Source organism: Bombina bombina, chromosome 7 (genome assembly GCF_027579735.1).
Source record: "Bombina bombina isolate aBomBom1 chromosome 7, aBomBom1.pri, whole genome shotgun sequence".
In the NCBI taxonomy this organism is placed as follows: domain Eukaryota; kingdom Metazoa; phylum Chordata; class Amphibia; order Anura; family Bombinatoridae; genus Bombina; species Bombina bombina.
This window is the reverse complement of record NC_069505.1, coordinates 253,104,112-253,127,811: the sequence shown is the minus strand read 5'-3', so window position 1 is coordinate 253,127,811 and position 23,700 is coordinate 253,104,112. Positions and strand designations below refer to the sequence as shown.

Sequence of the window (23,700 nt, the reverse complement as noted above, 5' to 3'; positions counted from 1 at the left end):
CATGTCCCATCAAGTCTACACATATTACATGTTACTTATTACTTAGGATAGCCTTATGCATGTCCCATCAAGTCTACACATATTACATGTTACTGTTTTTTTAGGATAGCCTTATGTATGTCCCATCAACTCTACACATATTACATGTTACTTATAACTTAGGATAGCCTTATGCATGTCCCATCAAGTCTACACACATTACATGTTACTTATTACTTAGGATAGCCTTATGTATGTCCCATCAAGTCTACACATATTACATGTTACTTATTACTTAGGATAGCCTTATGCATGTCCCATCAAGCCTACACATATTACATGTTACTGTTTGCTTAGGATTGTTTGCTTAGGATAGCCTTATGTATGCCCCATCAAGTCTACACATATTACATGCTTCTGTTTGCTTAAGATAGCCTTATGCATGTCAAGACATTCTTGCATTCTTTTACAGTCTTTGGGTTTACCACCTCTATTAGAAGTTCATTCAATGAATCCACTACCCTTTCTGTAAAAAAATGTTTCCTCACATTTTTCCTGAATCTGCTACCCTCTAACTTAAAGTGAATGTAAATTTTGATGATAAAGTGCCCGGTTTTCAAAAATTCGATTAAAAACAGGGGCACCTTAATTCATCAAAATTTACATTTCACTCGTGTTGTGAAAATACTTACCTTTTAATCTTGACAGCCGCTCCAGCTTCCCCTGGTCTTCGCAAGCCTTTTCCTACATCAGAAATGACGGATCGGTCATCCTCCAATCACGGCTTCCCCCCCAGGGGAATCAGTGTCTGATTCAACGCCGTAATTGGAGGAAGCCGGATTCCTCATTTTAGACCCAGGAAGAGGCTTTGCGACGGGCGGAGGAAGCGATGCAGTGGCTGTGAAGATTAAAAGGTATTTTCACAACACGAGTGAAATGTAAATTTTGATGAAATAAAGTGCCCCTGTTTTTAATCAAATTTTTAAAAACTGTGCACTTTATCATCAAAATTTACATTCACTTTAAGATTGTGATCCCTTGTTTTGGTTTTTCTTTTTTTTTTTTTGTGGAAAATGCTTTTAGTTTTCACTTTATTAAGTCTCTTCATATATCTTTCCCTTTTCTCCTCTAAACTATACATATTTAGATCAAAAAGTCTTTCTTTGTATATTTTAGACCATGTAACATTTAGTAGCCTCCTTTGGACAGTTTCTAGTTTATTTATAGCATTCTGGATATATGGTTTTCAGAACTGTAGACAATAGTCCATATGAGGCCTAACTAATGATCTGTAAAGGGGCATAAAAACCTTGCTATTTCTGCTACTAATACCTCTCCCAATGCAACCAAATATTCTACTGGCTACACTGCTGCATTGTCTACCAAATTATAAATCATCTGAAATAATAATTCCCAAGTACCATTCCTTTTTAATTACAGTCAGTAATGTACAACTGCGACTTTGGGGCCAATTTATCAAGTGCCAAGCGGGCATGATTCACTGTGGTGAATCATGTCCGCCCAGCATCGCTAAATGCCGACAGCATAAGCTGTCGGCATTTAACATTGCACAATACTGCCCCTGCACATTAGCGGCAAATCAGCAGCCAGCAGGGGGTGTCAATCATCCTGATCAGATCAGGGAGTGATTGCAGCCTGCCACCTACGAACGCTGCTTCTTTACTTCAGCTTCCGCAAGCCGGAAATTTCAAACAAATTCAGCAGCATTCACCGTTAAATCCGGCAGTTAAATCCAGCCCTATATCTGGCCTTTGGGTTTTTGAATCCTAAATTCATACTTCTGATCTTGGTAATATTACATTCCCATTTATTTGCCCAGTCCTTCAGTTTTTTTAATATCACTGTTCATTTTATCCACCCCTCCTGGAACATCAGCTCTGTTACACATCTTTGAATCAGATTAGATTAGTCTGACATGATCTTTTTGTTTGACGAAAAGTAAGATACAAGTTTTTCCTTTAAAAGAGTTTCTATTAATTTCCCTGCAATTAGGTCAAACTGACTAGTCTATAGTTAGCAGAATCTTCCCTACTACCCTTTTTATGAAGAGGGACTAGATTAGCAATTTTACACTCTTTCGAAACAACTCCTGTTAACAGTGACTGAATAAATAATTCAGCTAATGAAGTAGCTTTCACAGATCAAAATTCTCTTAGAACCCTTGGATGACTATTATCTTACTTATTTACTTTTATTTTGAATAAGCCCTACGCACATAATCATTTAAAAGTAGCAGAATTAAATCATATAGTTTACAATTTGTGTCTAGTGTACCTTAAATTAATGTTATGCTCTGTCTGAATTATTAAACTTGCTTTTCATTTATCTTTAACTACTTTGAATAATTACGGCTAGATTACGAGTTTTGCGGTAAGAGCGGCTCGGTACTAACTTGCACCTCCCTATAGCGCTGCTATTACAGGTTTTCATAAACCCGGTGTTAGCAGGCAATATGTGAGCATAGAGCTAAATTAAGCTCCATACCGCACTCCAATACCAGCGCTGCTTTGAGCTGGTTTTACGTGGTGTGCACGATTTCCCCATAGGCATCAATGGGGAGAGCCTGCTAAAAAAAAGCCTAACACCTGCAATAAAAGAGCGTAAAGCTCCGTAACGCAGCCCCATTGATTCCTATGAGGAAACAATAGTTATGTTTACACCTAACACCCTAACATAAACCCCGAGTCTAAACACCCCTAATCTGCCGCCCTCGACATCGCCGACACCTACATTATACTTATTAACCCCTAATCTGCCGCCCCCAACACTGCCGACACCTACATTTACACTTATTAACCCCTAATCTGCTGCCCCCAATATCACCGTCACCTACCTACACTTATTAACCCCTAATCTGCCGCCCCAACGTCACCGCCACTATACTAAAGTTATAAACCCCTAAACCTAACCCTAAGTCTAACCCTAACACCCCTAACTTTAATATAATTAAAATAAATCTAAATAAATATTACTATCATTAACTAAATAATTCCTATTTAAAACTAAATACTTACCTGTAAAATATAACTAATAGTTACATTGTAGCTAGCTTAGGTTTTATTTTTATTTCACAGGCAAGTTTGTATTTATTTTAACTGGGTAGAATAGTTACTAAATAGTTATTAACTATTTACTAACTACCTAGTTAAAATAAATACAAATGTATCTGTAAAATAAAACCTAATCTAATTTACACTAACACCTAACACTACACTACAGTTAAATAAATTACATTAATTAAATACAATTAAAGGGACAGTCTAGTATAAATTAAACTTTCATTATTCAGATAGGAATTTAAATTTTAATCAACTTTCCAATTTACTTTTATCATCAAATTTGCTTTTTTCTTTTGGTATTCTTAGTTTAAACTAAACATAGGTAGCCTCATATGCTAATTTCTAAGCCTTTGAGGGCTGCCTCTTATCACATGCTTTTTAAATCTCTTTTCAACACAAAGAGACAGAAAGTACACGTGGGCCATATAGATAACACTGTGTTCAGGCACAGGGGGTTATTTAAGATTTAGCACAAAACAATGCTAAATTTAAGACAATAGATAATAAACAGTCACAGTCATGTGATCAGGGGGCTGGGAGAAGGTTCCTAGATACAAGGTAATCACAGAGGTAAAAAGTATATTAATATAACTGTGTTGGTTATGCAAAACTGGGGAATGGGTAATAAAGGGATTATCTATCTTTTAAAACAATAACAATTCTATGGTAGACTGTCCCTTTAACTAAATTACAAAAACAAACACTAAATTTCACAAATTAAAAATTAAATGATCAAATATTTAAACTAATTACACCTAATCTAATAGCCCTTTCAAAATAAAAAAGCCCCCCAAAAATAAAAAAAATCTAGCCTACAATAAACTACCAATGGCCCTTAAAAGGGCCTTTTGCGGGCATTGCCCCAAAGAAATCAGCTCTTTTACCTGTAAAAAAAAAAATACAAATAACCCCCCAACAGTAAAACCTACCACCCACACAACCAACCCCCCAAATATAATCCTATCTAAAAAAAACTAAGCTCCCCATTGCCCTGAAAAGGGCATTTGGATGGGCATTGCCCTTAGAAGGGCATTTAGCTCTTTTTCCACCCAAACCCTAAGCTAAAAATAAAACCCACCCAATAAACCCTTAGAAAAACCCGAAGATCCACTTACAGTTTTTGAAGACCCTACATCCATCCTCAACGAAGCGGCAGAAGTCCTCATCCAAGCCAGCAGAAGTCTTCATCCAGATGGCATCTTCTATCTTCATCCATCAGGCGCGGAGCAGTTCCATCTTCAAGACATCCGGCGCGGAGCATCCTCTTCAATTGACTGCTCTTCCAGAATGAAGGTTCCTTTAAGGGACGTCATCCAAGATGGCGTCCCTTGAATTCCGATTGGCTGATAGAATTGAGCTCGCATTCTATTGGCTGATTAGAACAGCCAATAGAATGTGAGCTCAATCCTATTGGCTGATTGCATCAGCCAATAGGATTTTTTACCCTTTAATTCCGATTGGCTGATAGAATTCTATCAGCCAATCGGAATTCAAGGGACGCCATCTTGGATGACGTCCCTTAAAGGGACCATCATTCTGGAAGAGCTGTCGATTGAGGAGGATGCTCCGCGCTGGATATTTTGAAGATGGAGCCGCTCCGCGCCAGATGTATGAAGATAGAAGATGCCGTCTGGATGAAGACTTCTGTTGGCTTTGATGAGGACTTGGGGAGCTTAGGTTTTTTTAGATAGGATTTTATTTGGGGGTTTGATGTGTGGGTGGTGTGTTTTACTGTTGGGGGGTTGTTTGTATTTTTTTTTTACAGGTAAAAGAGCTGATTTCTTTGGGGCAATGCCCAGCAAAAGGCCCTTTTAAGGGCCATTGGTAGTTTATTGTAGCCTAGGTTTTTTTTTATTTTGGAGGGGCTTTTTTATTTTGATAGGGCTATTAGATTAGGTGTAATTAGTTTAGTGTTTTTTGTTTTGTAATTTAGTTAATTGTATTTAATTAATGTAATTTATTTAATTGTAGTGTAAGGTTAGGTGTTAGTGTAACTCAGGGTAGGTTTTATTTTACAGGTAACTGTATTTATTTTAACTAGGTAGCTAGTAAATAGTTAATAACTATTTACTAACTAGTCTACCTAGTTAAAATAAATACAAACTTAGCTCTAAAATAAAAATAAAACCTAAGATAGATACAATGTAACTATTAGTTACATTGTAGCTAGCTTAGGGTTTATTTTATAATTTTTATTTAGATTTATTTTAATTATATTAAAGTTAGGGGTGTTAGGGTTAGACTTAGGGTTAGGTTTAGGGGTTAATAACTTTAGTATAGTGGCGGCGATGTTAGGGACAGCAGATTAGGGGTTAATAACAGTAATGTAGGTTGCGGCGAAGTTAGGGACAGCAGATTAGGGGTTAATAATATTTAACTAGTGTTTTTACGATGCGGGAGTGCGGCGGTTTAGGGGTTAATATGTTTATTATAGTGGCGGCGATGTCCGGAAGGCCAGATTAGGGGTAATAATTTTATTATAGTGTTTGCGATGCGGGAGGCCCTTGGTTTAGGGGTTAATAGGTAGTTTATAGGTGTTAGTGTACTTTTTAGCACTTTAGTTATGAGTTTTATGTTACGGCGTTGTAGCATAAAACCCATAACTACTGAATTTCAGTTTACGGTATGGATCTTGACGGTATTGGCTGTACCGCTCACTTTTTGACCTCCAAGGCAAACTCGTAATACCGGCGCAAAGGAAGTCCCATTGAAAAAGGACTTTTGGAAAGCTGCGGTAGTTACGTTGCGTTACAGCCAAAAAAGTGTGCGGTGCAGCTAAACCTGCAAGACTCGTAATACCAGCGGTAGTGAAAAAGAGCCATAACGCTGCTTTTTCACTCATACCGCAAAACCCGTAATCTATCCGTTAGTTTGTTTGTTTTGTGATGCCTTCAGTTCTTCTGGCATTTCTTTTAATATGTGCCCATGTGTGTACATTTGTTCTCAACTTTCATTTTATTTTAATTTTAATACATATCCCACAGCATAGCATACCACTCTCAAGAACACTGTAACTTGAGAGCTTATATTGCAAAACATGCGTCTCTCCTTCATATCCAAAACTCTGCATAGCTAAATAACCAGTTCTTAAAGGGACACTCAAGTCAAAATAAACGTTTATGATTTAGAAAGAGCAGCAGTTTTATGACCCTTTCCAATTTACTCCCATTATCAAATTTTGCCCAATCTTGTTATAGACATACTTTCTGGGGAAAAAGATCCTACTGAGCATGTGCACAAGCTAACAGGATATACGTAAATTAGTCTGTGATTGGCTGATGTATGTCACAAGATACAGGAGGCCCGAAAATAGGAGAAAAAATAAATTTGTCAGAAAAAAAAATCTACTGTTTATTTAAAATTCCGAGTAGGTGTTAAAGCATTGTCTTTATATTATGTACTTATTGATTATGCAATTTTACTGTATCGAGTGGTCCTTTAAGCTCCAATTTGCCTTCTAAAATTCTTTGAGTGACCCCTTGACTTGTTAGAATCTTTTCTGAGATGAGAACTTTAGATCAGCAAGCTTGGAGTCCTCTAAGTCTACAGTCTGTTTAGACAAAATACTTACATTTGAAGCACACACACAATAATACAAATAATAATGAATATTTAAATAGTGAGACTAAAAATTTGCAGGTTGTATGTGATAATTAGCAGCCAAGAAATAATACCTGTAATTATCAAAAATAAATAACCTTTGAGGGATGAAATTATGAGCTCATTATGAAGTGATGTGGACCCATGACCCCAAGGTTTGACCAGGTACCAAGAACCATCTCACTTTCTTATTTGATTAAATGGCACAAGTACAACATTATACAATCCCTATTCTATAAAGAGTAATAGCAAAGCAATCATGTGTACCTGCCATGTGTTTACTTTTTCAGTTATTTCTTCCGTTCCACTACAATTCATATCTGCAAGTGCTTTGGCGGCTAAGAGTCTTCTTCCTTCAATGCTTAATTCAGATTGTAAGACAATATGTGGGATGGGTTCTGGGCTGCCATTTGTAACCTCACTTTCATTAGCAAGGTAAAATTTTACTTTTGCTGAAGTACTGCTAAAATCTTGAAAATCCTCATGAACGATAAATGGCTGGTCTTTAGTGTCCTCAGTGGAATCCATAGAGTCTTCAACAATTGGTGTAGCAGGATGTGACTTTACACCTTTTAACTCAAAGTCTGACAACTGCTTTTGGCTGTTTGAAGTTGATGAATATCCTAAAGAAAACGTTCGACTTCGTTGTATCTCCCTAGGTACTTTTCTTCTATGGAAGAGTGGAGATCCATCTCGCCCTTCAATGCTATTAAGTTTTGTTTGAGTCCAAAAAGAAAATGCATTTTGTATTGAAGGCTCGGTTTTTAAATTTGGCTGAGTAATAGATGGTTGACTTATCTCATTATTTCCTAGGAGAAAGCAAAGTTTTATTCTTGTGTGATTATTAAGTTTATTTAAAAAAGACATTTCTGCTGGCTCAGTCCATGGTGTCCCACCTTGCTCCAGCAATAATTCAGCTTTCTTTAAATCTGAGTCACTATAGCTTAAACGTTTTTTTAAATGGGACAAAGGTTGTAGACATTCAACATTTCTTCTCTTCCACAAAGGATCAAATTCCTGCTCACTTGATAACACTGAATCATGATGGATAAAGCACTCTGCCGTGGTTGCTGAATGGGATAATGGATCAGCTTCTGTAATATTGTTCTCTAACACTTTATCGAGCTGCACAGTGGGTAACAGAGAAACGGTTTTCTCTATCTCAGCAGTAAGATCAGGCACGTCCAACGTTTTCTCTTCCACAACTTGTCTATTTTCAACCAAGTCCAAAAGTAACCTACAAACTAAATGAACAATTTTTGGCACATATTTGAGATAGCGAGCTTCATAACCGTGAAGCAAATGCTGTTGTCTTATCAAGTACTGAGGCAAAGTCACTGCGTGAGCTTTTGGCTCACAACAAGCAAATACATTATGAAGAGGTATTAAAAACTGAGTGAACTCCCTGACACAAAGCAGTTGTACTCGAGTCTGAATAGCATTGTGTCGCTTTGCCCGTACAAAAAGGATTGCTTGGTCTGCAGTCATTCTCGTTGCAAATATTAAGTAACATGCAATTAAAACACCTAAAATATAAAAAAAAAAAAAAAAACTTGTTGATAAATCTTGTACATATTTTTGTCAGTTATCTTGAAAAAATTGTATGAATAGAAAAAATAAACCAGATATAATATTCAGCTAATTAGTTTCCATGGTTTCCAAGCTTATCAAGTTATTTATTAATGACCTTTATAAAATATAATCCTATCAGTAAGAAAAATAAAGTAATAAAATGTGAACATTTAAACTCAGGGTAATTTGAATACATTGGAGACTTTACAATAAAAAGGGATTGTATAAAAAATGAGGGCAACAGTAAAAGGTTTAAAATTATACAAAAATCACAACTTGTATCATGAATGACTAGTTAAACATTGCCTTAATTTATGATTTCTTTTATTTATTTGGCATGAAAAAATGTTTGACCATTGAAGTTGTTTATTTTTATTGTGAAACTAATAATTGTTATGGATATGTAGATGGATGGGTGAGCAGTTGGCTGGGAAGTTTAGTGAATTGATTGACTGATGGGTTAGTGGAAAGGTAGGTAGGTGGACAGATAAGTGGATAAATGGGTTGTAAATGGTTGAAAGGATGGATTTATGGATGCATAGATGATACAATGGGCGGATGAAGAGATTTAGGATGAGTAGGTTAGAGGAGTATGAATGAATGGAAGGGTAAATGGAAGGATTAGTAAGTTGATGTATGAGTAAATAGATGGGTATATATATGGCTGGATAGGTTATTTGAATAAATAGGTTGATATATGGATGGAAAAGGTTGTATATGGATGGATGGGTTGATTGGTATATGCATGGGTGGGGTGGTATATGAATAAAGGGATAAATGGATGGGCTTGTGGATGCTGGATGGATCAGTGGGTTGGTATATGAATAGATCGATGGGTGGGTTAGGGGATGATGTATGGGTGGGTTGGTATATTATTAGATGGATGGGTGGGTTAGGGGATCATGGATGGGTGGGTTGGTATATAAATGGATGAATGGGTTTGTGGATGATGAATGGGTGGGGTGGTATATGAATGGGTGGGTTGGTATACGAATGGATGGATGGGTTCGTAGATCGATGGATGAAAAAATGGCCAAATAAATGCTATCCAACATTTTTTTATGCAGCTGCCATATTTTGTCAGTGTCCTGGTGGACTAGATGCATTAAAACATGAAATTATTACAATATAACTTTGGACTTACAGATGACACTATCAGTAGCTGAAGATCCCAGGTAAACTTGTCCTAGACCTAAATTCATTATTTCTCTATTCGCCAGTAAAGAACATTCAGTCTCCCTATCACAAAGTTGCAAACATTATATTGTCACATCCATTGACAAATAGGGTTTGGAATATCTCTATTAACTCTTTTTTCATAAATTGATATCAATTGTTAATTTAAAAAAAAAATCTGCATTCAAACATGTTAAGCTGTTACTGTAAATATGGAATAAGTTATCTGCCCTGTATTAGTTTCTTTTTGATCACATATCTTTGTATTGCATTAAGGTTTATAAATATTCTTTGGATCCCCCACCATGGAAAATCCTTCTAAGCAAATATTTCCTATAACCTCATTTATTTGTTTGTGCTTAACTAAATTTTCCAGTTATTTACTAATTCAAATGTTTTTGTTTTTTTCTAATTCAAATGGTGCCTCTTTTAATAGATTGTAATGGCTTAGAAAACAAAGCAAAAAATAAAATAATAATAATAAAAAACTGGGTTCTAGGCTTATGTCTGCTTTAGCATTTACCTGTCCTGCCAAGTCCAGCATGGCAGTGAATAGCGACTTTGCCTTCTTGTAATGCAAACGCCATTACTTTCACCATGTCTAATATAGTCGTCAGAGAGGCAACACCATAATCTTTCCATCCAAAATTATAGAAATAAACTGGATAAGAAAAAAATACATTGTTAAATTGGAGACGTGATCATTTAACCAAGGAGACAAATTATTTGTTCAAATGTTGCAGAGTGTAATATTAACAGCAGAAAATAGATTTTCTTTTCTAACAGCCAGCCTGCTGTGATAATGTTTATTTGCTCATTGTTGTTTTCTGCGCAATACATCACGGTGAAACTCAGCGGAATAAAATGACAACATATCGTCATCCAGCATCTTAACTTCACAATGATTCATACAAAAATATTAAGCAAAACAATTGTACAGTTAGCAACAAAAAAAGTCTCCTGCTTAGATAAATCTTTCTTAGATGATGTCATGTTACTGGTTATGTATGTTACTGGTTATGTATGACATTTAAGCTCAGATAATAGAAATGTTAGCATCTAATAAAAGAGTCTTTTCTTTCCTAGCACAATGTCAGGGGGGACCTTAAAAGTACAGAGCTTCCCAGGATATCATTAAGACAATTGTTTCTACTGTGTTTTAAGAATTTCCAGTTCTATTTGATTTTCTAGTGATCATAGTATGGCAGGTGCACTTATATTTTATAGGGTAGTAGGAAGTGGAAAAAAACTTGACTGTTTCCTGCCATATAGGGCTCCAGACACCTCCCTAGGTATCTCTTCAACAGCAAATGGTCTCTCTGAACCACAAAAGAAAATGTTTGAGTTTCATATGTTAAAAAATTCTCCAGAACAAATTCTGTAATGTGTTTAAACGCACAATATTCCTCCTTATAGGGATAGGAAAGTCAACAACTTGCATGATTCCGATAGAGCAGGGGTGCCCAATAGGTCGATCGCGATCTACCAGTTGATCACAAAGGTTCCGCTGGTAGATCGCGGCCGAATCTGTAGTAATTAAAAAAAAAATCTATTTTTTTTTTGCCGCGGTGGATGGCTGGGGTGTGAGTACTCAAAAATGTATGCGCTCAAGTGTGCGATGGAGGGCTGGGGTGTGAAGTGTAAGTCCTGGGCTGGCTGCCATTGGCAATATGTATTTAATAAAGCCCAGACTTAGCCCCTGTGGACCGGTTGTGGATGACTCCAGTCCGCATATTCACCACCTCCAGTTCCACCCACCCACGCAGCCATAATCAGATGCGGCATCTAGCAGCATGGTGGTGTGGTGTCACGTGCAGCACAGTGTGGGGAATCCATAGGGCTGTATAAAATACAAAACAAATAAAAACAGCATATCTGATTGGAGAATTTTGGGTCACATATCGAAAAGGTGAGACTATGACATATAAATCAGTATTGTTGCTGATATTGGATACTAGTATGTGGTATTGAATGGACATTTCATATCTACATTGAGATTAAGGAATTCATTTTTGAACAATAGTAAATATAAGTATAAGAAAATGTCAGTATCATTTTGGTGATTGGTTGAATAAGAGTGTTAGGATCTGTCTTGGAGGGGGTACTCCAGCTTTGGACAAAGCCATTCGCAAAACACACATCAGACATTTGCCTATCGGAGCCTATGTTATTGTTTTTGTTAAAATATATATTATGAAATTTCGGAAATTTTGGAATCTTTGTGTTTTTTTTTATGTATAAAGATTAATGAAACTCTAAAATATATTTAGTAATTGTGGCACAAAAGTGCTTAAAGTATAGTTTTAGCCCTCTGATTAAAAGGCCACTAAACCCAAAATCTTTCTTTCATGATTCAGATAGAGAATAGAAAATTAAACAACATTACAATTTACTTCCATTATTTATTTTGCTTCATTTTTTAAGTATCCTTAGTTGAAGAAAAAGCAATGCACATGGTCAGCCAATCACACGAGGCTTCTATGTGCAGCAACCAATCAGCAGCTAGTGAGCATATCTAGATATGCTTTTCCTCAAAGAATATCAAGAGAATAAAACAAATTAGATAATATAAGTAAATTACAAAGATGTTTAAAATTGCATTCTCTTTCTAAATCATAAAAGAAAAAATGTGGGTGGCATGTCCCTTTAAGTTCATGAGTTCTCTCAATAATACTGTAGTTTTGTAATGAATGGTTTCTATTACCTATCTGCCAGAAGGGGTGAAGTTATATAATTTGTCTCATTCTCTTGGTATCCTTTGTTGAAGGAGCAGCAATCCACCAATCAAAAGTTGCTGAGCCTACCTAGGTATCCTTTTCAACAAATGATACAAAGAGAATAAAATACATTTTTATAATAGAAATATATTTATTATTTTTATTTTTTAAATAGGCTTTTAGTGTGTGCTTCTGCATTCAATAGAAGGAAATATAATGTAAGAAACCAATGGGAACATAAAATAACATATTTAGTTATGCTTATTTAAACAACTATGCAATATACTATTTATTTTGCTCCATTTTCTTGTAAAGTGTGTAGGCTACTCAGGCTAGGCAAGGCACTACTCTGCAGCATTGAGTCCCAAGTACAGTAGGTAGGTAGGTACTAGTTTACAATAAATCATGCCATATTGCCATAGTTAACTGAGTGACACTCTGGATTAAAGTGCGCACACACTCTGGGGCCACCGATTGCCCGCCAGCCTGCCCCCACCACCCCTCTGCCAAACCCTGTATGTGGCTCAAAATCAAAGCAGGATGCATAAGTCACAGATGACCCTGTGTGATTATACACCATTTTTTACTATCTGAAGCACTTTTCTGTTGCTCTGAATTGAATTGCATGGGTTCAGACTATAGAAACCTCAAACCATTTTTGAGGCCCTCTAAAAATGTTGTGGGGCTTCAATAGTCTGAACCCATGCATTGAGAGCAACAGAAAAGTGCCTCCGATGTAAAAAATTGTGTATAGTCACACAGGGACATCTGTGACTTATGCATCCTGCTTTGATTTTGAGCCCCATTAATATGTCACAGATGACCCTGTGTGATTACATATAATGGGGACGTATCAGGCCAAGCCCGTGGCGCAAAGTAAAGGGGGTCAGTGGCAGTAATTTGAATGCAGTGTTTTGTAACATGGCACAAGGGGTTTCTCCTCTTAAACCCGAATCCACGTGCTGCTAAATCATGCAACCTTAAAGGGATATGAAACACATTTTATTTTTGTTCATGATTCAGTTATAGAACATGCAATTTTAAACAACTTTCTAAGTTACTCCTATTATCAATTTTTCTTCATTCTTTTGGTATCGTTATTTAAAAAAGCAGGAATGTAAGCTTAGGAGCCGGCCCATTTTTAGTGGGTAGATCTCGTTGAGCTGGTCATTTGAAAGTAGATCCCAACACAAAAAAAGTGTGTGCACCCCTGCGATAGAGCATGTCATTTTAAGACACTTAAATTTGCTTCTATTTTCCAAAGTGCTTTGTTCGCTTGGTATCCTTTGTTGAAAAAGAATATGCACATATCCTACACTAGTGGGAGCTGCTGCTAATTGCTGCCTGCACACATTTGTCTCATGTGATTGGCTGACTAGATCTGTTCATCTTGTTGCCAGTAGTGCAATGCTGTTCCTTCAGCAAAGGATAACAAGAAAACAAAGCACATTTGATAATGGAACTAAATTGGAAAGTTGTTTCAAACTGAATATTTTATGCAAATCATGAAAGAAAATTTTGGGGTTTCCTATCCCTTTAAAGGGACACGAACCCCTACTTATTTCCAAATTACTTATATTATTGAATTTGCTTCATTTCATTGTTCTCTATGTTAAAGAAACAGCAATGTCCTACTGGGAGCTAGCTGAAAACATCAGGTTAGCTAATGACAAGAGGCATATATTAGCAGCTAGCTCCCAGTAGAGCATTGCTACTACTAAGCCTACCTAGGTATGTTTTTAAAAAAAAGGATACCAAGAGAATTTAGCAAATTAGATAATAGACCGAAAGTAAAATGCTTTGCCTGAATCATGAAAGTTTAATTTTGACTTAAATGCCCCTGGAGATATATAAGTCAGTCTATTCATATAGGCACAGTACTATATATACAGCCATGATTTAGAATAAAATATGAGTTAAAAAAAGTTATAAAAGTTGGGCCTGAAACAGAAGGGAGCTTCACACAATAAACCCACCCTGAGTGCTTTGTTTTTCCTTTACGACTTAATAGCTCACAGCATTAAATACAAACAAAAAATCCATAGATTGGTTGTAAGTAGACAGGGCCTAGATAGACCAGGGCAGAGTTTTTGTGCTCCAGAGTTGGGGTATTGGCATACCGGGCTGGGGTTGTGGCATACCAGGCTGGGGTATTGGCATACCGGGCTGGGCTATTGGCATACCGGGCTGGGCTATTGGCATACCGGGCTGGGCTATTGGCATACCGGGCTGGGCTATTGGCATACCGGGCTGGGGTTGTGGCATACCAGGCTGGGGTATTGGCATACCGGGCTGGGGTATTGGCATACCGGGCTGGGGTATTGGCATACCGGGCTGGGGTATTGGCATACCGGGCTGGGGTTGTGGCATACCAGGCTGGGGTTGTGGCATACCGGGCTGGGGTTGTGGCATACCGGGCTGGGGTTGTGGCATACCAGGCTGGGGTATTGGCATACCGGGCTGGGGTTGTGGCATACCGGGCTGGGGTATTGGCATACCGGGCTGGGGTTGTGGCATACCAGGCTGGGGTTGTGGCATACCGGGTTGGGGTATTGGCATACCGGGCTGGGGTTGTGGCGTACCGGGTTGGGGTATTGGCATACTGGGCTGGGGTTGTGGCATACCAGGCTGGGGTATTGGCATATCGGGCTGGGGTTGTGGCATATCAGGCTGGGGTATTGGCATACCGGGCTGGGGTTGTGGCATACCAGGCTGGGGTATTGGCATACTGGGCTGGGGTTGTGGCATACCTGGCTGGGGTATTGGCATACAGGGCTGGGGTTGTGGCATACAGGGCTGGGGTTGTGGCATACAGGGCTGGGGTTGTGGCATACCAGGCTGGGGTTGTGGCAGCATAGGTTTTCTGTTCTAAAACCCTTGCAAAACCTCACTCTTCCTTAAAAGAAAACCCCAGCCCTCTATAGACACACACCCTGGCATCTCAGCTTTGCCTTCTTATTACCTTGTCATAAGACAACTAGACAAAATGTCATGGTTATGAGATCATCACTCACACTTTCATGGTTGGAGTGTTGCAAGGTGAATTTCAGCATGTTGAGTTCTCTCGCCAATTACATACATATGTGAAAATGTTGCAGCCAAGATCCTTAGGGAACTGGGGTTAGGGACATGTCTTGGGTTTACCTCCAGGGCATCCAGATGATTCATGGAAGTTTGGTTCCATGGCAGATGATTAAAGGGATAGTAAACCCAATTTCTTTCTTTCATGATTCAGATAGAGGAGCAATTTTAGGCAAACGTTCTAATTTACTCCTACTCTCAATGTTTCTTTGTTGTACTTGGTATCTTTATTTGAATGTAAGCTTACGAGCTGCCCATTTTGGTTCAGCACACCTTGGGTAGCCACCTGCTGATTGGTGGCTACATTGGCTACACGAATCGGCAAGCACTACCCAGGTGCTGAAACTAAAAATAAGCCGTCTCCTAAGCATAAAGTCCCCTGCTTTTCAAATAAAGATACCAAGAGAATGAAGAAAATTTGATAATCAGGAGTACATTTAAAAGTTGCTTAAAATCGCATGCTCTATCTAAAAAATTGGGGTTTTAATATCCCCTTTAATGGAAGTTTAGTTTCCTATGGGCAGATGATTATTGCAAGTTTGGCTCCAAGGCAAATGATTAATAGGAGTTTGGTTCCTTGGCAGATGATTAATGGACATTTGGATCCATTGCAGCAATGTCATAATTTTGCACTGGTGATATTATTGTTGCCACATTGGGACAAAGAAGCCATGATGATTTGGGAACAGCCTTCACAAAGAAAACTTTCCCAAAATATGTAAATAGCATATGGGGTTTTATTATTTTTAGTTGAGTTCCAATAGCCTAATTTATAGTAACAAGAATTTATATAACAACTGGGGCAGCTCAGCATGGAAACTACACTGTATTTACAACAAAAACATCTGCTGATCTATTGAGTGTCAATATTACACAAGAACTGATCTAGTTTCTGACGGGCATTGGGTCTTGCACAACTGAACTAAATCTTCACGCTCAGCAGCACAAATTGATGGAGCTTCATAATTAATAAGGAAAAGCAGCATGAAAAAAAATCTTACTTTCGGCTTCCATAAAAGCTTCAGGAAGATAGGTGAATCCGCTGTCTTGTTCCAAAGGACTCCCACAGCTCGCATGCTCCCCAGGACGCTGAAGGTTAATTACGGTTTTTATGTTGCAGCTTCCATAAAAGAAATTTACAAATTTGAATTCAGATTTGAACATGTTTTTGCTCTGGCAGCACAATTCTGTCTTAAATAAATCTCTAGGTAAACTATTAACTGTTGGTAATGAATACAAAAATAATATAAGTATTGGTAGCGAGCAGTTATATACTTATTAAAGGCGCATTATCATTTTTTCTTTAATGATTCAAATAGGGCATACAATATAAAAAAAATAAGTTTCCAATTTGCTTATATTATGACATTTACTTAATTCTCATGTTATTCTTTGTTGAAGAGAATACCTAGGTAGGCAGTGTGCACGTGTCTGGAGAAATATGTGGCAGCAGTTTAACAAGAATGCAACAAAGGATAGTGAGAGAAAGAAGCACATTTCATAATAGAAATTGGAATTATTATTTTTTTTTTTGTCCACTTTGAATTATGAAAGAAAAATGTTTGGTTTCAAAAAAGTTTTAAAAAACTGATTAAATTGACAGTAAAGACAAAATTAAACTTTCACGATTCAGATTGAGCATGCAATTATTTTACCACTTTCCAATTTACTTATATGATCAAATCTGCTTTGTTGGTATCTTTTGTTGAAGAGTAAACATAGGTGGGTGCAGAGGAACTAAGGAGTGTGGAAGTGTCTTAAGAACTCTATTGGCAGCTACAGAGTAACTGCTACAAACAGTCCTCTGAGCCAGACAATGATTACTCTTTAACAAAAGATACAGAGAGAACAAAGCAAATTTGATAGCAAGTAAACTGATTTTTTTAATGATATTTAATTAAAACCTCACTGTCCCTTTAAATTAGTCTTGAAACTATCTGGAAATGCATGCTTGTGCACATCTCATTCTTAGGCACAGACTGTGTGTCAAGAAGAACGCTCACATTTCTATTGGTAGACAGCTGTCCTTATTAACCAGTGAGTAGTCTACCACTTACAAACAGTTAGGCACAAATATGTAAGTTATGCTTGTTTTCCAATCAAGTGAAACAGCTTTAAATCTTTATTTATGAGTATATTCAGGTTGATGGCAGTTTGCAATATACTTTCATTATTTATCCCCCCTCCTTTCATGTAATTTAACTCTAAAAATTAAACAATTTATTCCCTGAACATAAACTGCACACTGCTGACTTCTCAAGACTAACCCTGCTACATATCTGTTCCTAATTTGCTTTATACGATAACAAATACTAAACAAAATACTCTATATTAATATTATAGCTGGGATTAGCCTTGTTGTCAACAGCCTAAAGCCGGGATTGGCTTCTCCAAATAAGGCAAACGATGGGTAGGGTTTAGCTATTGATAAATAATTGCAGTAAAAGGGATGTTTAATTTGTTTTAAAAACATTAAGACTTGGCAGATATTTTAAACAGCACAACAGAAATGACTAATTACACAATGTTTACTGTCCCTTAAAGACGTGACTGATATTTTATACTATAGCAGCACAACAGAAATGTCAGTAATTACACAGTGTTTACTGTCCCTTTAAGACTTGGCTGATATTTTATACTATAGCAGCACAACAGAAATGTCAGTAATTACACAGTGTTTACTGTCCCTTTAAGACTTGGCTGATATTTTATACTATAGCAGCACAACAGGAATGTCTGTAATTACACAGTGTTTACTGTCCCTTTAAGACTTGGCTGATATTTTATACTATAGCAGCACAACAGAAATGTCTGAAATTACACACAGCCAGATTACGAGTTTTGCGTTATGAGTAGTTATTTACACTGCTCACCTTTAATAGCGCTGCTATTACAGGTTTGAAAAAAAAATGACGTTTGTGGGCAATATGGCAGCGTTGCGCTCCATACCGCACACAAATACCAGCGCTGCTTTGACGTGCTCGTGCACGATTTCCGCATAGACATCAATGGGGAGAGCCCTAACATAAACCCCAAGTCTAAACACCCCTAATCTGCCGCCCCCGACATCGCCAACACCTACATTACTTTTATTAACCACTAATCTGCCACCCCCAATGTCGCGTCCACCTACATATATTTATTAACCCCTAATCTGCCGCCCCCAATGTCGCCGCCACCTACATAAATTTATTAACCCCTAATCTGCTGCCGCCGCCACTATACTAAAGTTATTAACCCCTAAACCTCTGGCCTCCCACATCACTAACACTAAATAAATATATTAACCCCTAACCCTAAAGTCTAACCCTAATACCCCTAACTTTAAAATAATTAAAATAAATCTAAATAAAACCTGCTATTAATAACTAAATAATTCCTATTTAAAACTAAATACTTACCTGTGAAATAAAACCTGAGCTAGCTATTAATTTTTTTTATTTCAAAGCTAAGTTTTGTTAATAACTATTTACTAACTAGTCTACCTAGCTAAAATAAATACAAACTTAGCTGTGAAATAAAAATAAAACCTAAGATAGCTACAATGTAACTATTAGTTATATTGTAGCTAGCTTAGGGTTTATTTTATAGGTAAGTATTTAGTTTTAAATAGGAATTAGTTAGGTATTAATAGTAGGTTTTATTTAGATTTTTTTTATAATTATATTTAAGTTAGGGGGTGTTAGGGTTAGGTTTAGGGGTTAATAGGTTTATTATAGCGGCAGAGTGGGCGGACGGCAGATTAGGGGTTGATTATATTTAAATAGTGTTTTTTATTTGGGAAGGCAGCAGTTTCGGGGTTAATAATTTTATTGCGATGCGGGAGAACCTCGGTTTAGGGGTTAATAGGTAGTTTATGGGTGTTAGTGTACTTTGTGACAGCTTTGTAGCATAAAACTCATAACTACTGACTTTAGATGGCAATACGAATCTTGACGGTATAGGGTGTACCGCTCACTTTTTGGCCTCCCAGGCAAAACTTGTAATACCGGTGCTATGGAAGTCCCATTGAAAAAGGACTTTTTTTAAAGTGCGGTACTGATGTTGCGTGATGGCCAAAAAAGTGTGTGGTACAGCTATACCTGCAAGACTCGTAATAGCAGCGGTAGGGAAAAAGCAGTGTTATACTCATAACGCAAAACTCGTAATCTAGCTAACAGTATTTACTGTCCCTTTAAAGGAACATTAAAGTGACATTTGACCTCCCTAGGCCAATACCTAATATCTTAATCAGATAGCAGAGGACAAGCACAAGACATATCTGTTGTATTGATATAGAATAACATATCAGCCAAGTGTAAACAAATGAAGACCTTGTTTACTGCAGCTTTGTTTCAATAGTTAAGCTCTACCCACCAGGGGCCAATCCAGACTTGAGTCTGCAAACAACAAGGCTAGCCACTGTCATTTTGTTAGTATAAAGTGCATTGTTTTGTAGTTGTTAGTGGCTTAAAACAAATAGGAACATATATGTAGCATGGTTAGCCTTGAGAAGTCAACAGGTGCATTTTCAGCTGTGAGAAATAGAAAATCCACATTTTACGTAACTAAATTACAAAAAAGGGGGCAAAATAAATATGGTATATTGCAAAGTTGTTTAACTACACATAACTATACTGAACATTATTTATTAAAATCTCAAGGAGTTTCTTGGTCTTTTAAGAGTTTCTTTAACAATGAAAGTACCATAAAGTACATATACTCATAAACCCAGAACTAAAATTAACCAATGAGCCACTTGCAGTAAATGGGCAGTAAAAAAGAATTAGGGGGCAGTTAAAATTTATTTTTGCAGGGTCATTTTGGTCCCAAGGACTTGAGATGCAGATCTTTACTATAAAAACAAACTTATACACAAAGTCAAACATAAATCTTTTACAGCAAAGGAAATTGCAACTGTCCTACTGGCAGCAAAGGGGTTAAACAGCAATTGATTCAGATAATATTGAACATCACAAGGTGATTCTGTGGTTAAATTACCTCTTAAACTGCTCTATGATATTGTATTTCTCGATAATTTCAGTGGAAGGTCGTGCCATCCCAAGGATATTCTCAGTGATCCTACAACAAAATATTAGCATAGGATTTACACATCAATTGATTTTGAGTCTCTCTTCTACAGTAATTTGTTCAAAAACACAGTCATAAGTTCACACAACATATTTAGTTGTTGTCCATTTGCTTATTAGGGGCCAGATTACGAGTACAGCGCAAAATATTGCTGATGCAAATGTCCGGTGGTATTACAAGTTAGATGCCATGTGCTTTGCGCTCACGAGAGTGCGCTTCCATAGGCTGCAATGAGAGCCTCGTTCTCATGCCGTGAGACATGCAGGTAGGAAGGTGTAGGAGCGTGCATGTGGCTGGAGGAATATAGGGCAGCAGTTTTATAACTGTTATACATTTGCACAAACAGTATGCGGTAATGTTTCCTTTTATGAGCATGTTTATCATTTTCTAACAGAATTACGTGTACAAGAATTGCTCGAGCAATTATATGAAAAGAGTTCAATACACCTAAATAGGCAGATAATATCAATCAAAGTCACATATAGAGGCTGTTCTGACAATATAGATTTCTAAAAAAAAAAAATTTTTAAATAGTGAAAGTGTGAGCAACCTGTGAGTGGACTATTTTTTCTGGTTTATCCTTTATAGAATATAGGTCCCTTATATATTTTTGGATTGATTATTTAAATATACGTACCAGGAAGAATACAGTCCCTTTATAGCTTGGTCCTCATCGCTCCAGCGAGTTGGGTTTTCATATTTGCAAGCACGACCTCCGCACGTCATTGAGCATTGCATATGGCCGGGAATAACATGGCGTAAGCGCTCTCCCACTTTTGTGTATTTGGAGGTTGGACGTCTGCTGTGCCCTGGAAAAAAATACAATTATATCAAACTTTAGATTTTCTTCATTTAGAAAAGTCAGAAGGTTAGCGCTCCTTAGTTCATCAAAGTCCACTGGACTGATAGTCCAAAGCATTAAAGGGCTTTTAGAAAGCACATTATAAAATCCCAGGAATGAACTGTGTAAAAATATTTTTGCTTGCTAAAAGGTTATGTAATTAATTCACGTGTAGAAAAATAATCAAAGCAAAAATAATTAAATTTTGCAATTATTAGTTGATATATACAAATCTCAGAGTCTTCATTGGCAGAGAAATATTGGGAATTTCGTACAAAACATGTAAAACAATCCTCGTATATACATTCACCATACAGGAAATGTTATTGTACAGGTTTCAGATTATCATAAAAATAAAAGATTTTATAAAATAAATTTCCATGGCCAGTTAAGGTTTTACACTTTGAGCACTCATGTGCTGAGATTAATGTTCTCAAACAGGAATATCCATAAAAGCCATCGTTTAGTAGGCTCTGAGAAAGGAAAACATAAAACTTTACTTTTATTCATTTTAAAATATAATCTTTTATTCTTTAATAATATTTGTTGAAATCCTTAATCACACAAAATGAAACATAATTTTGAAAAACGTTTTTTTTATTTTTTATTTATGGGAGTAAATGTCATGGTGTCTATGAACGAATCTGGCACTGGTTTTGTGACACCATTACATAATTAGGATAGAGAGAGGGCACGAAACAGGAAATTCTTGGACAATACTGGATGCTTAGAAACTTTGGTGTTCAGGAGTGGAGTTGTCCAACATTTTGCATTGAAGTGAAACATTTTGCAGAGTTTTATGCTGGTTGATATTTATAAATAATATATTAGAATAATGTAGGACATTAATTTTTTATTCCTGGCACATCACAGCACACTTTCTTCCCTCACACAACAAATCAGCTATCTCTTTGTCAACAACCATCTTTTTGTAACCTGACCAAATTAGATAAAAAATATATCACAGGTATATCTATCTATCATCTATCTATCGATCTATCTATCGATCTATCTATATGTTTGGTCTGTAGTTTGGAGCAACTAGCTTCCAGAAGAGAATTTAATTGTGCTTTACATAGCATAAATTATATAAAAATGTTGTGTCCTATTGTGTAATTTTATAATACACAGATACAGTGTTAGTGGAATAAAGTAGCAATGTGTTACAGTTTTTCTTTTCTGTATATCCACAGGGTTAATATTATTAGTTTAGTCATTTTGAATCTGAAATAATAGTAATGATACCTTTTATAGTAACTAATAATATAGCATGAAATCTGAGGTAGACAATATTAAAAGGTGTATTTAATTTTATATAGAATGTTGGTCTAATACAATGATATAACAACATACTGTACACAGCTTAAACCAAAAATAAATTATTATTCTAGATATATTCTTCAAAAATAATATTGAACTTTATTTACTAGGTATTCCACTTAATATATAAAAAACAAAGGCAAGGCACATATTCTGATAGTTGTCCTGTTTATGGATTGATAAATAATTGCTTTATGCAATGTGGCCACTTCTCAAATTCTTTGGATTCTTATATTTAATCTACTATTTAAAGGGACATGGATACTCACAATTTTCCCTTTATGTTAAAATATTTTGTCATGGGAAATGCTAAGTAAAAGTGATTTAAAGTGAAAATAAAGTGCACGATCATGTAAGATTTAGGACAAAAACAAACAAACAAAAGATTTTTTTATAGATGGAAAAGGAAAACATTTAAGAACTATGTCCCTTTAAGCTAAGCTTAGTCTAGAAAAGCAGCAAAATGTGAAATGTAGTTAAAATTGGAATGGTTAAATAGTAATCTCACTACTCACACAGATAAAAATAAATGCTGATAATAATAATAATAATAGTAATAATAATAGTAATGCTAGTAATAATAGTAATCACAATGATAATAGTAACGATAAAAAATATTAATCATAATAAAAATAATATTAATAGTAATAATAATAGTAATGATAAAAATATTATAATAATAATAGTAATAATAACGGAAGTAATAATAATAATATTAATGGTAATAATAATAATAATAATAAAAATGATGATGATAATAAGAATACTGATAATAATAATACCATAGTCTTACTATTTTGAAGTTACTACCCATCTTTCATACAATCATGCATTAGAAATATTAAGAATAATAGAAAAAAAATAGTATATATATATATATATATAAAAAAATATTACTTTTCTCAAGACAATTAGCATTCATGTCTCCTGTGCTAACGGACGATACAGCTACCATGACATGATGAGTAGAAGATGATAGCACCTCAACTTGCAGAGAACTTTCTTCGCACGCTGTAGCCGTGTGGAAAATGCATCTAAATGGGAATTCTCCCGAGCTGTGGAGAAAGTTATTTAAGACCATTAGTGGCAGAGGCTCTTCTGGGCGATCTGTCATTGTGAGGGGCAGAGCAGCTAGCTGCGCTTCACTGATACTGTATACAAAGTAAGAACCAAACTTGCTCAATGTTCAAGTTGCACACAGCAATGATGTGGAGGGATTTATATCATTTAACTGCACTTGACGATAGGCTGAATGGTTTCCATG

General features: G+C 36.3%; 1 protein-coding gene across 1 annotated transcript in view; it reads right to left on the bottom strand.

The window, feature by feature from the left end:
* The window catches only part of PTPDC1 (protein tyrosine phosphatase domain containing 1), a 136,298-nt gene that overhangs the window by 31,857 nt on the left and 80,741 nt on the right, over positions 1-23,700 (bottom strand). Inside the window, exons 3-7 of the mRNA XM_053720700.1 lie at positions 20,913-21,084; positions 20,186-20,266; positions 16,207-16,325; positions 9,931-10,068; positions 6,927-8,185 (exon numbers count right to left, since the gene is read on the bottom strand). Coding sequence (XP_053576675.1) covers positions 6,927-8,185; positions 9,931-10,068; positions 16,207-16,325; positions 20,186-20,266; positions 20,913-21,084 — 1,769 coding nt within the window. The remainder of the gene's footprint in view (positions 1-6,926; positions 8,186-9,930; positions 10,069-16,206; positions 16,326-20,185; positions 20,267-20,912; positions 21,085-23,700) is intronic.